At 43.0% G+C, this 12,900-nt stretch overlaps 1 protein-coding gene across 10 annotated transcripts in view; it reads left to right on the top strand.

Moving 5' to 3' along the window:
* Positions 1-8,734: 8,734 nt before the first annotated feature.
* MIB1 (MIB E3 ubiquitin protein ligase 1) overlaps positions 8,735-12,900 on the top strand; it is a 130,948-nt gene continuing 126,782 nt past the window's right edge. For 9 of the 10 annotated variants that reach the window (XR_012040923.1, XR_012040924.1, XR_012040922.1 and 6 more), the window contains exon 1: positions 8,735-9,283. Coding sequence is in view for 3 of the 10 variants with exons in the window: in XM_072852646.1 (XP_072708747.1) it covers positions 9,055-9,283 (229 nt within the window). In the remaining 7 variants the exon portion in view is untranslated. The remainder of the gene's footprint in view (positions 9,284-12,900) is intronic. The other variant, XM_072852647.1, reaches the window with a different exon arrangement.

Raw genomic sequence — 12,900 nt, 5'->3', positions numbered from 1 at the left:
TTAACTCATCGTCATATTAAATAATGGCGATGAAGCTTTATTTTGTGTCATTTAAAATGTTCACAGAAGAGTTAAAATAAAGGTTAGAATTCTGTGATATATAGCTGAGTATAATTATCAGAAATGTGAATTAACTTAAAATTGATTGTTTTGTTCAGAAACCAAAGATGACAATCCACGGCATGCTGCAAACTGAGAATATGAGACAGTACAGTATAAAATAAATTGAAAGCAAGCAAATATATTGAGGACATTTCTCTTAATCAAATGAATTTTTTTTTCATTAAAAATGTTATCAGAAGCTGCTACAGAACTTGCAGAATTATCATAAGAGTACAAAACAGTGGATGTTGAATCTAGGTTAAATTTCCTCCTGGCTCCAAGGAATCTTTATTGTAGCTTAAAGTGAAACATTTTTGTTTTTATTTACCTATTTTCATTCCTTTATAAACACTTCAAAGTGGATAAAAATTTGCATCTTGTATTTCAAACACAAAACCAAAGCATTTTAGAATGCTTTATAATAATGTAAAAAAAAACCCCAACAACTTCCATATATATTTGGTAAACTCTTGTTCTACCTACATCAACATTATGGCTCCAGCTGAATTCAGTGGAGTTAGAAACCTGTCCAATGAATCTTTTTCCTTTAGGCAGCTTCTTAGAATGTTCTTTAGCATGTTAATAGTGAAAAATATTTATAAGCATTAGACATAATCTTAAATGAGATGTATATTAAAAATGTTTACTTTATGCAAAGCATATAGTCTTGTTTAGCAACAGATTTTTTTTGTTATTTTTAAAACTTTCTAGCTGTGTTTTTAATAAATTTTCAAGAAGCCTATCAGAGTGTACTGGAAATCTTACTCCTTAGAATTTAGGATTACATAATGTTGTGACTGGGACTATTTTCTTATGACAAAACATACAAAGTTTAGATTCTGCTTGAGTCACTCAATGTTTGTTACTATTTTAGCAGTTTATTAAAATTAAACATAGGTATTATTCAGTGCTTAAGCCACCTTTCAGGCATTACTTAGTGCATATTGAGTGCCTTTGTAATACAAGAAAGACCTGTACTTGACTGTAAGCACACGATTAGTCCTACTGATTACAACAAAAATTATCATGCACATAAATTAGGAACATTCTTAAAATATCTTGATGACCCATGGAGACAGGTCATTTTCCTATCAGTCTAAAAATACGACCTAGCTTGTTCTGACTATATCTGAGAATTTCAAGTAAGTACTTTCTTTACAATCAGGAAATTTGTGATTTGTGATTACAATCAGGAAGAAATTAATCCCTCCTTCCAATGCATAATCTAATTTAAAAATCATCTGTGAATAAAACACCAATATGTGGCTAAATATTTGGAAACATCAAGTAAGTATATATTTTTTAATCCTCTGAGGTATGCTGTAGGAGAATTTGTATAGATGTGCAAACACGAGTACATGGTATTGTAGGGTGTATGCCCTAGATTGCTACAGAATTTTTACTTATTTTATTTTGTCTTTGAATATTTAAAACTTCAAACTTAACTTCACAGGTATGTTGTTTTCTCTCCACTCAAAATAGTTCAGCCTAGTAAAACTTAAAACCTTAACCAAGGGAGAAGATTCCAGGATACTCCTGCTAGGGAAAGATAATCTTTATCCTAAAACACTTTTTTCACCACGTTGAAGTTTTTAGCCAGATACGGAAAAAAAATCCTTCTTTTTTGCAGATCTCCATGGCATTAGTTTTGTTTCACAGCAGGAAAATGAAGTGACATATTTATAATCTGTTCTCTGCTCAGCTGTTGTTCCTTCCTAGAAAAGAGGTAGCAGATAGAACTCCTTAGGGAAAGAAACAGCGGCATGGACACTATGGGTTAATATATGTGTTTCATAGAGGATACCAGTAGCACAGTAAAAACCAAACCCACCAAAGCAATTTGTTGTGTTACACGACAGCTTGCTCACTATCTGGCATTAAAAAATATCTTAATCTGCAGAAACTGGGAAAAAAATCAATGCAAATTATTCATGACATTCCTGAAAATTGAGGAAGAAATTGGATTGTGTTATGGATAATGAATCTGGTAAAGCAGTGGAAATACAGAGCAACAAGTTAACAGGATAGGTTTTAGCATTAATGAGAGATGGCACATGGCCACGGGATGGCAGCAGAGGCTGAGGAATTAGGGTTTTTTCTACATTAAACTACGGATAAACAGGATAGGGTCTAAAGTTCCGAACTGGTTCTTCAGGTTCTACAAAATATACATTATGTATATTTTCACTTAAAAAGATGTGGCATGTTCATCAGACCAGAAGTTTCTGTGGAGAGTGATTACATGCTTTTAATTAAAAAAAAAAAATTACAGTTGGGGCAATTTTTTTCAGTAAAACAGTACTTTTCATCTCATTTGCCAATATTTCCATCTTTATTCCTCAGTTAGTTGAGTTAGTTCCACCCAGAAGAGTAGGCATATTCTGATATAAACCAAGGCAGTTGCTTACTTTTTACGAGTTCCTTTCCCTAATACTTTTGTCCACAGGAAAAAACTACATTACAAAAACCCCTTTTGGGGAAAACCAGAAAATTAAAATCTAGAATGCCTTCAATTTTTGAGAGGAGGACTCAGAAAACTGCTTGTTCTAATACAGAGTCTTGAACTGAACAGGCAGAATTTTTGGACTCATATTGGTATAAATTAATACACTCTACCTTTGTATTTTAAAAAGAAAACTATGGTCTGCTCATTATATGTAAACTAGATGCTCTTTTTCAACTCCAAGGAAGCTTTTTATATATATCCTTCATATGACAAATTCTGAGAACTCAGGATTTGTGCAAGACAGTAAACAAAACCTCAAAACTCCATGAGTTAATTAACTGTCTTTCCAAGAAGTTGGGATTTTTTTCTTCTAAACCATACAAAATCAGGCTTTTCACATGGGATTCTCTCCTGCAATAGGTACAGTCCCCTTTCTGCATTGTGGGTTCCAGATCCTACATTGCAAGTTCAGCTTTAATCAAACAAGACAGTCCAGAAAAACTTCTATCAAAGTCTCTGTTCAATCCATGCAAATACTTATATTAGGATTCCGTGCTGGAGCGTGACATTTTGCAGACCTGAAAGGCAACCAGGCAGAGTTTAGGCAAGCAGCTCTCTGGAATGGCTTAGATGAACAGGGGCATAGGCTGGATCACCTCCAAAGCCCTATTTCCTGTGACTCTAGCAGGGTTGTCTTGAGGTTTGTCCTGCCCTCTAGAAGGGTAGCAGCTGCTCTTAAAAAAGCCAATACGCTCTCCAACAATAACAAGGACTTTAAAGGGATGTCATTAGGTTATGCACAGTGCTGAATTCTGCATAAACCAGAGGTCTTCTCTCATGGCCCCTTGCTAGGTTACTCTAATATGGCAGGAAGTAGTGAGGAAGACCATAATCACCAGCTGGAGGATGGTGTGACTCAGCAATGTACGTAATTTTGGGTAGCCAGAAAGGAACTCGTTCTGTAGTTCTTTTTGTGCATCCAGATTCCTGCACTGAATGCATATTCATGAGTCTTTGCAATTACAGGCGAGTATGCCTAAAGCACTGTGGATTCCCTTCTTCCAGCCTGTGATTTAACTGCTCTGTCATGACTACCTGAGGTATTCAAAGCGAGCACTACCTCACAAGGCAGGCAGCAGTGGTTAAATACAGCAGCACTGTTCAGGTAAATAAGGCCTTTGGCAGATGAATTTTGGTTGCTTCTGCTGCAGCAGTTTAAGGCGGTAGTGCTCTGCCAGTCTGCCCTGGTGGTCTCCTCCCATAACAGGAAGGGCAGAAAAAAACCATAGGCCCGTTCCTCTGCTGGTGCTAGGTTTGAGGAGGGTTACGAGTGAGTATGATTTCTAGATTGCAGACCCAAAAAGTAAAGAAATAAACTTTCTGCTAACTCCACTAGCGAGGTTTTAGATGGCATTTTTCCCCACAGCTGGGAGGCTGATAGATTAAAGTACCTGGAGTGTGAGCACATGGGATCATAAGGGAAAGTCCTGTTTAACTAATTTGATATCCTTTTAAGATAAGGTCACCCACCCGGTGGATGAGGGGAAGGCAGTGGATGTAGTTTTTCTGGATTTTAGTAAGGCTTTTGGCACTGTCCCTCACAGCATCCTTCTGGACAAGTTGTCCAACTGTGGGATGAGCGGGTTGACGGTGTGCTGGGTGAAGAACTGGCTGAAGGGCAGAGCTCAAAGTGTTGTGGTGAATGGGGCTACATCTGGCTGGTGACCGGTCACCAGCGGTGTTCCTCAGGGCTCAATTCTAGAGCCACTGATGTTCAATATATTTATCAGCGATCTGGATGCAGGAGTTGAATGCACCAATAGCAAGTTTGCTGATGATACCAAACTGGGAGGTGCTGTTGACTCTCTTGAGGAACAAGATGCCTTGCAGAGGGATCTGGATGGACTGGAGCATTGGGCAATGATCAATGGGATGGAATTTAACAAGTCCAAATGCAGATTCTGCACCTAGGACGGAGTAACGCCGGGCACAAGTATAAACAGGGAGAGGCGTGGCTGGAGAGCAGCCCTGCAGAAAGGGATCTGGGGGTGCTGGCCAGCAGCAGGCTCAATGTGAGTCAGCAGTGTGCCCTGGCAGCCAAGGGGGCAAACCGCATCCTGGGGTGCATCAAACACAGCATGACCAGCCGGTCAAAAGAGGGGATTGTCCCGCTGTATCCAGCGTTGGTGCGGCCTCACCATGAGTACTGTGTGCAGTTCTGGGCCCCACAATTTAAGAAGGATGTGAAGGTCCTTGAATGCATCCAGAGGAGGGCAACAAAGCTGGTGCAAGGGCTGGAAGGCATGCCCTGTGAGGACTCTGGGCTTGTCTAGTTTGGAGAAGAGGAGGCTGAGGGGCGACCTCATTGCTTTCTACAGCTTCCTGAGGAGGGGATGTGGAGAGGGAGGTGCTGGTCTCTTTTCCCTGGTATCCGGTGATAGGATGCGTGGGAATGGTTCAAAGCTGCACCAGGGGAGGTTCAGACTGGACATTAGAAAGCATTTCTTTGGTGAGAGGGTGATCAAACCCTGGCACAGGCTTCCTAGAGAGGTGGTTGACGCCCCAAGTGTGTAAGAGGCATATGGACAATGCCCGTAACAACACGCTTTAACTTTTGGTCAGCTCTGAGGCGGTCAGGCAGCTGGACTGGCTGATAATTGTAGGTTCCTTCCAACTGAAATAGTCTATTTATTCTATTCTGTTCTGTTCTAGTCTAGTCTAGTCTAGTCTATGTTGGCTCTAAGGCTGTAAAGTAGCCATTCTGTGCAATGAGGGCAAATGCAAGCTGAGGAGATGTGATAAACTCTCAGCATTCATCAGGAGAAGAGGACAGTCCTGTTGAGGGACCCTAGACTTGTTAGAGACAACTGAAAATTCACATGCATTTATTCTGTGTAAAACCAACCAGCCAACGAGGTAACCCCCTCTGCCTTGCAAAAGGCCCTAAGCCAACAAGGGATTTTTTTCAGCTGAAAAGTGAATATGAGTTCTTTCATTAAGGTATTACTGTGTCTAGTTTCCCAGTCTAAACAAAATGCTGATACATACCTGAAAATGCTGTATCTGTCACTTTTCTTGTCACAATACATTAATTGGATTCAACATCCTATGGAATCTCCATCTTGTTTATACCTTTCCTTGTTTTATTTATCTCTAATTTTACTTCAGCTTCTTTTCAAAACTCAAACCTTTCTTCTTCCTTTTGCTGATCACATTCTGATTCTTCTCTCTCCATCCTTCTGCGAGTCTCAAATAGTCTTCAGGTGCTTAATCAGAATTAGATTCTTTTGCTTATTATTCTAGTACTAATTTTCATGCTGATATATATTCCTGTGGCTGATACCAGAAAAATATCAGATAGGACCACTACATGTCCAATATAACTTGAAAAATAAGTCTTTCCCCAAAGCTATATCCTTTTCCATTCTTTGTTGTCACTTTTTAAATCTCTATCTGAAACCAGTGTTTACTGGTTATTTTGAAGGCTAATTCAGATAAAAGGTTCAAGAGCTAAAGACCTTTTTTCCTTACTGATTGGTTAAACACCAAGCAGGTGCACAGAATAAATAATACAATGTCTGATTCAAAGTGGTAACACCATAAAATATTTGGGATTCTGGAAAAACTAATCATGTAGCCAATGACAATTTTGTGACTTCCACAACTTTGTGGCCATGTAGGACTAGCAATGACAGATTAGAGTTCAGAAATCAGTCGTAGTCACTGGCAAGTGAATCTATCAGATTAGTCTATCCGCTCTTTATTTTCTACCACACCAATAAAACGGTACAAGCCTCTGTATTTTGAGCTATGGAGAACTCCCTCTTAGCTGTTAGGGGAGCATTCACATTCAGTCCAATAGACACTGGGTTCCAGTTATTACCTGTATTCTTGTTGTCTAAGCCACCTCTAATATAATCCAGGCATCTTTAGAGATTCTGTTTTTTGCAAGTAAATAATCTGATAGAAAAAGCAGGTGAATAGAAGGAGAGGCAGGGATAGGAGGAGAGGTCTATTGGGATAGACAAAGCAGGAGTGGTCAGGAGAAGGATTATCAGGAGAGAAGCTCCAAGATAATATCTGCCCACATGCATTGCTGCTGAACTGCAGCAGCAGACTCTCTTAAGGTCTATACTTTAGGAGATATCCTTCTTGGAAAAATAAATGTAAGGGATGAACTCTTCTGATTCTCTCCAGCAGAACTAATTCTGATCTCAGACTTCGTTGGTTTTCCTGGCACGCATTTCCTGGTTGCAAAAAGCCTTTTTTATCCAACCCTATCAAAGAGTAATAGAAAAACATGCTCTGGGTTATGCTTAGATATGCATGAACCTTATATTTGCCCATAACTATCAAAGCACGAAAAAGCAGAATGAGGAAGATGAGAACATTATGACCATAGATAGAACCTAGGTAGAGCATCCGATAGATCAAGAACCCTCCAGAATTTCTGGTAAATTCTGCCATGTGTTATACATTTGATTTCAATTCCATGTACCAAATGTAATAAGCTAGTACAAGCTGCGGGTAGCTTTTGTATGGGGAGAAGCATCTGCAAGAAAACCCAAACTGCCTGGCAATTGCATGCTTTCCTGTGGTGGTATCTGTTAGCGTTCTGAAGTTTCTACTGCAGAAGCAGAAATTGGATACTGCTTGGGAGTGCCTATTGTCAGGACACAAGTTCATGTTTAAGACAGCATTCTTTAGACTTAGCATGGGTTAGGAAGGAATGAATTATGTGAGGAATGTGGTGGTCGTCTGGTGGTTACATGTTCATATTATTCTGCTCTGCTATACATATTGTGAGAAAACTACACAAAAGAAGTCAGGAAATGATCTAATAGACTCTTCTAGTCATATTAATAACCACAAAGGTGGAAGGAAGCACAGAAACAGTAAAAATACCCAGGACACAAGGGTAGCTGGGCTGCCTTTTATCAGCCATTTCCCTGTTGACTAAGAAATTGTATTCTTTTGTCTGGTTCAGATTTGCCTGTTCTTTGAGATGGATGGTTTTAAAAAGTTGACACAGAGCATGATTAGAGAGAGACAAAAACAATCGGAGGAGCATTTTTAAAATGAAGAATCATATTCTATATAAGATTAGCCAGGATGTGTGGAGTTAAAAGGAAATCCTTGAGTGTTGTGAGAGTGATAATGAAGAGGGTAGTTTATGAAGAATTGCATTGCAGGTATGTATTTAAAGTTTGAGTAGCTACATTCTCCGCGAGGGATGCCCCAAGGTGGGAAAGGCGGTTGGAGGTATACATTCCCCTCTTTTGCTGACTGGAGCACCTGAATATCAGCTAAAAAAGCTCCTGGGCTACAGAACTACAGCCCCACTAGACTCACCTCAATAGCATGCAAGACTCATGTCCACAGTTTGAAAATAAAATGGGATTTCAGGGCACCGAAGTGACCGAAAAACGAGGAAAATGCAATACAGATTTACCTAAGCTAGATCGCGCAAGACTTAGTTGATACCATTTTATTGATAATCCCTCTGTCACTAAAGGAGAGGCGATACGAGCAACTTCTGGCTGGAGAGGGAAGAGGGCGATTTGGGAAGCCTGGCCGCAGGACCGCCCTCGCCGCCGCTGCCGCCAAAATCACCTCAGCGCCGGGCGGGGCGGGGTGGGGCCACTGCCCTCGGGGGGACTCAAAGGCGCCCGCGCCCCCAGAAGGAACAGCAAGGCTGGCGATTTCGGGGAGCCGCGGGCAGCTCTGCCGGCAGGGATAAATAAATCCCTGTTCTCTCCTTTGCTTCCTCCCATTTCCACCGGCACAGCCCGGCGGCTGGTTCGGGGAAGGGGGGGCCGCGGTACCCGAGCACCGGCCGCGCCGGTCAGTGCCCACCCCGGCTCCGCAGGTGGCGCTCGAGCGCTGCATCGCCTCGTTCGGGCCCCGCCGCGCTGCGGCTGCGCAGAGGTGCTGAGACCGGGCGCAATGCGCATGCGCAGCGCGGGGAGGCGGGCACTGACGGCCGCCGCCGGTCTCCCTGGTGCTGCCGCTGTCGCGGCCGCAGTTCCCGGATGTAGCGGCGGGAGCGCGGGGCCGGCGGTGGCTTGTCGCTGTGGGGTGCGGGCGGGCGCCGCGGGCTGGGGGGGGGACCGCTGCGGCGCAGGGGATGGGTGCGTAGGTAGGTAGGTAGGTAGGTCGGTCGGCAGGCAGGCAGGCAGAAGGCAGGCAGGCAGAAGGCAGGCAGGCAGGCAAGCGAGGAGAAGAGTCGGCTGGAGACTCCCGCCGCCTCGGCTCCCGCCGCCCCGGTCGCGTCCCCCGGCCCGTCGGAAGGGTCCCTCCCCCCTCCCTCCCCCGCTCACCGTCGCGTCAGGATTGCCCCCCTTCCTCCCGCCCCCCTCCCTCCCTCGCCGCGCCGGCACCCGCGGCCCGTGCCCTCCCTCCCCGCGCCCGAGGCAGCCGTCCCCATCGGGGTCCCCCTTCGCCGCCTGCGGGCTGCGCGCCCCCTCCTGCCGCCCCGGGGCCCGGGCCCGCGGGGCGTCGCCGGGATGAGCAGCTCGCGGAACAACCGGGTGATGGTGGAGGGAGTCGGGGCCCGGGTGGTGCGGGGCCCGGACTGGAAGTGGGGGAAGCAGGATGGCGGCGAGGGCCATGTGGGCACCGTCCGCAGCTTCGAGAGCCCCGAGGAGGTGGTCGTGGTGTGGGACAACGGCACCGCCGCCAACTACCGCTGCTCCGGGGCCTACGACCTCCGCATCCTCGACAGCGCGCCCACCGGTGAGCGGCGGCCGGGGGCGGGCTGAGAGGGAAGGGGCGAGCCCGCACGACCCCTCGCGGCTGTGGGGCTTGCGGGGGGCAGCACCCGAGGCCCCCGCAGCGGGGTGAGGGTCGGGGCCCGGCCCTGGGGGCGGATTGCTCCCCTTCTTTCCCTTTTCGGGGTGTGCCTTTCCCTCTCGGTTTTGTGGGGGGAGAGTCAGCTACCCTGCCCCCTCCCTTCGCCTGGCTGCGCGTGGGTGTCTATATGTGTACGTGCATATGTATATGTATAGGCTAACTTAGAATAAATATATAGTGTGTGGCTGTGGGGAGAGGAAAAGTTGTCCTGGGACTTTTAAATTGGAGTAGACAAAGCAAAAGTGGTCTGCCATAGAGAGCAGGCTCCCGGTATGCTGGGGGGGGGGGGCAGTGGAGGGAGGGAACTGAGAGGATGGTACCTCAAGGTTTGGTTTTGTTTTGTTTTTACCCCCCCCGCTCCTTGAAGTTATATTTCAGAGCTGTTTTGTAAAATGGTGACGGTCATTCTGAGTCAAGTATAGGGAGGATTGCAGAAAAGAGGTGTAGCACCTTTTTGCTAAAGATCACATCGAGTGGTTAAAATAGTGTTTTGTCTTGTAATCTGCATGTTGCCTTTTATCTGTATTACCAGACCTGCTGTAAAATGGTGAAGGTACTTGAAAAAAAAAAAGCATTTCATTCTTTTAATTATTTGGCTGCTTGATGTTTATGCCTTAAATTCAGTCAGTTTGGACAATGGATTTAGATCTGCACTGACATTATGCGGCAGTGTTAGTGTTGCAAACACTGCAGGGAAATGTTCATTTTAGCACCTGTTTTTACAGTGAAAACTCACAAAGAAAAATATATTGTTTAGTTCCCTCAGAAATATAGTGAGGTGGTTTTGGGCTGGGCAGGATTGCCCCAATAATGAGGTGATTGGACCGATTTCTTGGGGTACTTAGATGTACTGTTTTTGTAATGTGTCTTTCATTTGGAGTATGATGGAGAGGAGAAACCATCTTTGAGGCAGCTGTGTGTAGTGTTACAGAAAGGAAAATTATAGCAGTGGGTTGAAGCTAACAGGCTTTTGAAGAGACAGCATTATGGACTTCATTCTAATTAATTACAAAAATGTTGCTAAGAAAAAGAAAACCAAACCACACGTTGCATGGTAAGCCTTTGAGATGGATTTAATTTTTCTATGTCTGGGTACCTTCGTCTCCCCTGGCTTCATGGTTGGCTTTTGTTGTTGTTTTGGAGGGTAGATGCTATTAAAATGAGCTGAAAATCTTTTTTAAATGGACCTTGGGACAAGAAGTTAAGAGTAGTCTTCCAAGTTGTTGATCCTTGTCTTGCAGATGTTTACGCTTTGAAACTTTACCTGCATTTGATGTCCTGTAGAAACCAGTGGGACAACTTCTGCTTAAAACTGAAGTGTATGCATAAATATTGAATATGAGCCTTGAATGCTCATTATTCTAGCTCTGCTTGATGTATTTGCAAGCTGACAGTATCCTGTTAACTGCATCTGGAAGTCTACCCTCAATACTCATTTTTAAGTCCCTGGTTTTTGTTTTGGTTGGTTTTTTTCTGCTTTATTCCTTCTAATTTTCAGTTATATTTATACTTTTGTATTAGAATTTTAATTTCTGCTTCCGGTAGGACTATGTATATTGCTGTGGGAAAAACTCATAAACATTGCTGTTTTCAGGCTTTGCAATATGGTATTTTTCTTCCTGAGGTTTTTGGCCAATGTGTGCATCATCCTGATGGAACTGCTGCATGGAGCTACCCAGGGTTGCTTTTTCCTAGAGGGAGTTACTTTTGAGGTCACGGTTCCCTGGAGACAGGAAGAGTAAAAAATCTGTAAAGTAGTAACAGCAAAAGGGCAAAGTTCATGGAATTAAGATGCTGTCAATTTGGACTGAAATCCTAGTTTTACTACTGATTCACTTTGTATTCTTGGGCAAATCACTTCCCTTCTTCAGGTTTCCAACTTTTTGTAATTACTTATTTTTCTCCATGGTAGTGACTATCCATTGGTTAGAATAAGGGACTCTGACTTTGGATGATAGTTTGATACAATCTCTAAGGGCATCTAGATAATTTTGATATAAATAGTTACAGGAAAAGTGGCATTAGGTGACAGGAATTTCTAACTGTAGTATTAATAACGATGCTGTTGAGCAAGGAAATGTTATAAAATATGGGGTGAGTTTTGGTTTGATGATACTTAGCACAGTGTTAAATTATGGCTCTTATAGTTTAAAATGAAAAAAATTTATCTGGTTCATAAATTTACAGTCACAACATGATTTTGAGTTTATAGTGAGAATAAATATAAAAATACAGCAGTAGAAAGCAAAATTATTTATTGCTGGGAGTTCTTTTTGTTAGGTATTCAAAACCAGACTTGATTATAAGTTCTTAAAAGCAGTGCTTGCAGCCAGAGTTGCTGCTTTGATGAGTTTGAGGCCTGTGCAGCCAGAAACAGTAGTGATGCATCAGGAACCCCTTGTGTTATAGAAGTAATGTTTGAAGCTCATTCTGTTAAAAAAAAAAGTCATCGATAACTTACATGAAGTATCTCTTGTGATCTATTTGCTCCAGATGTAGTCATCTGGGTGTAGAATAATTTGTGATACGAAGTTTTGTTTTGTTTTTTGGTTATGTCTACCAAGCTAGCTGTATTAGCTGCTCATTGGTGATCATATTTACATTGGCCAGCATTTCTTTAAGCATGACAAAGTGATTGAGAGGGATCAGTAAACTAAGAATCTGAAAAGAAAGTAAATTTCAGTTGGAAGAAAGGAAACTTCAGTTAGGTCCTGTGTAGTTGGCTCCTAAATGGAGTAAGTGGTGGGATGCGATACATTAGCAGTGCAGCGTGGTTGCCTGATGATTACTTGCAAATAAATCCTGGTCTTTCTGTAAAGCAGCCTTTTGCCAGGATCGAGGAGTCTTGAGAGTCATGTTCTTCTGGTGGTGTTGTGGAAAAGAAAGAGAAAGGAGTAGTCTTCTGAGTTGCTGAACAGAAGCTAAAAGTATATAAACCCAAGCTTTGTATTTAGAAGGAAAGGCAGCCTTTTGCCAAAGTTAAAGGCTGTACAGTAGCATGTTTGTAGAGAGCACTCCTGACTGTGTTCACATAATACTCATGATCATTACAGAAACTGTGCGTTTATTCTCTTTCTGAAGATTTGCTTTCTACAAAGCTTAGGCAAAAATTCATTTGTCATCCGTTTCCTCTTTTATATGGTTGGTTCAAAGTAACGATGTTATTTTTCCTGCTTAAAATATTTGCTCAATTGTGTTTGAATAAGGGGAGGTGGCAGAGGGGCTGGGGTCAGGAAATGGAATCTTGTCATGGAATTATCCTGGAGCTAGAGTAAGCATCTGTGCGGCGTGGAAAGCTCTATGTGCTGTATTCTGCTAACATTGAAAATTTAGGTGTTATCTGTTGAAGATCTGAGGAGCTTTCTGTACTTGTATTAATAGTTTTCTGTAACCTGAAGAGTTGCAGAAATCATCATGAAGTCATACATGTTCCAACATTTTAAAAGGTAGAGCACCTCAGATGATTTATCCTATGTATTTGTTTATTTGTTCTTGCTTTT

This window comes from Ciconia boyciana, chromosome 2 (assembly GCF_034638445.1).
Source record: "Ciconia boyciana chromosome 2, ASM3463844v1, whole genome shotgun sequence".
NCBI classification, from domain to species: Eukaryota; Metazoa; Chordata; class Aves; order Ciconiiformes; family Ciconiidae; genus Ciconia; species Ciconia boyciana.
This window is presented reverse-complemented; position numbering and strand designations above follow the sequence as displayed.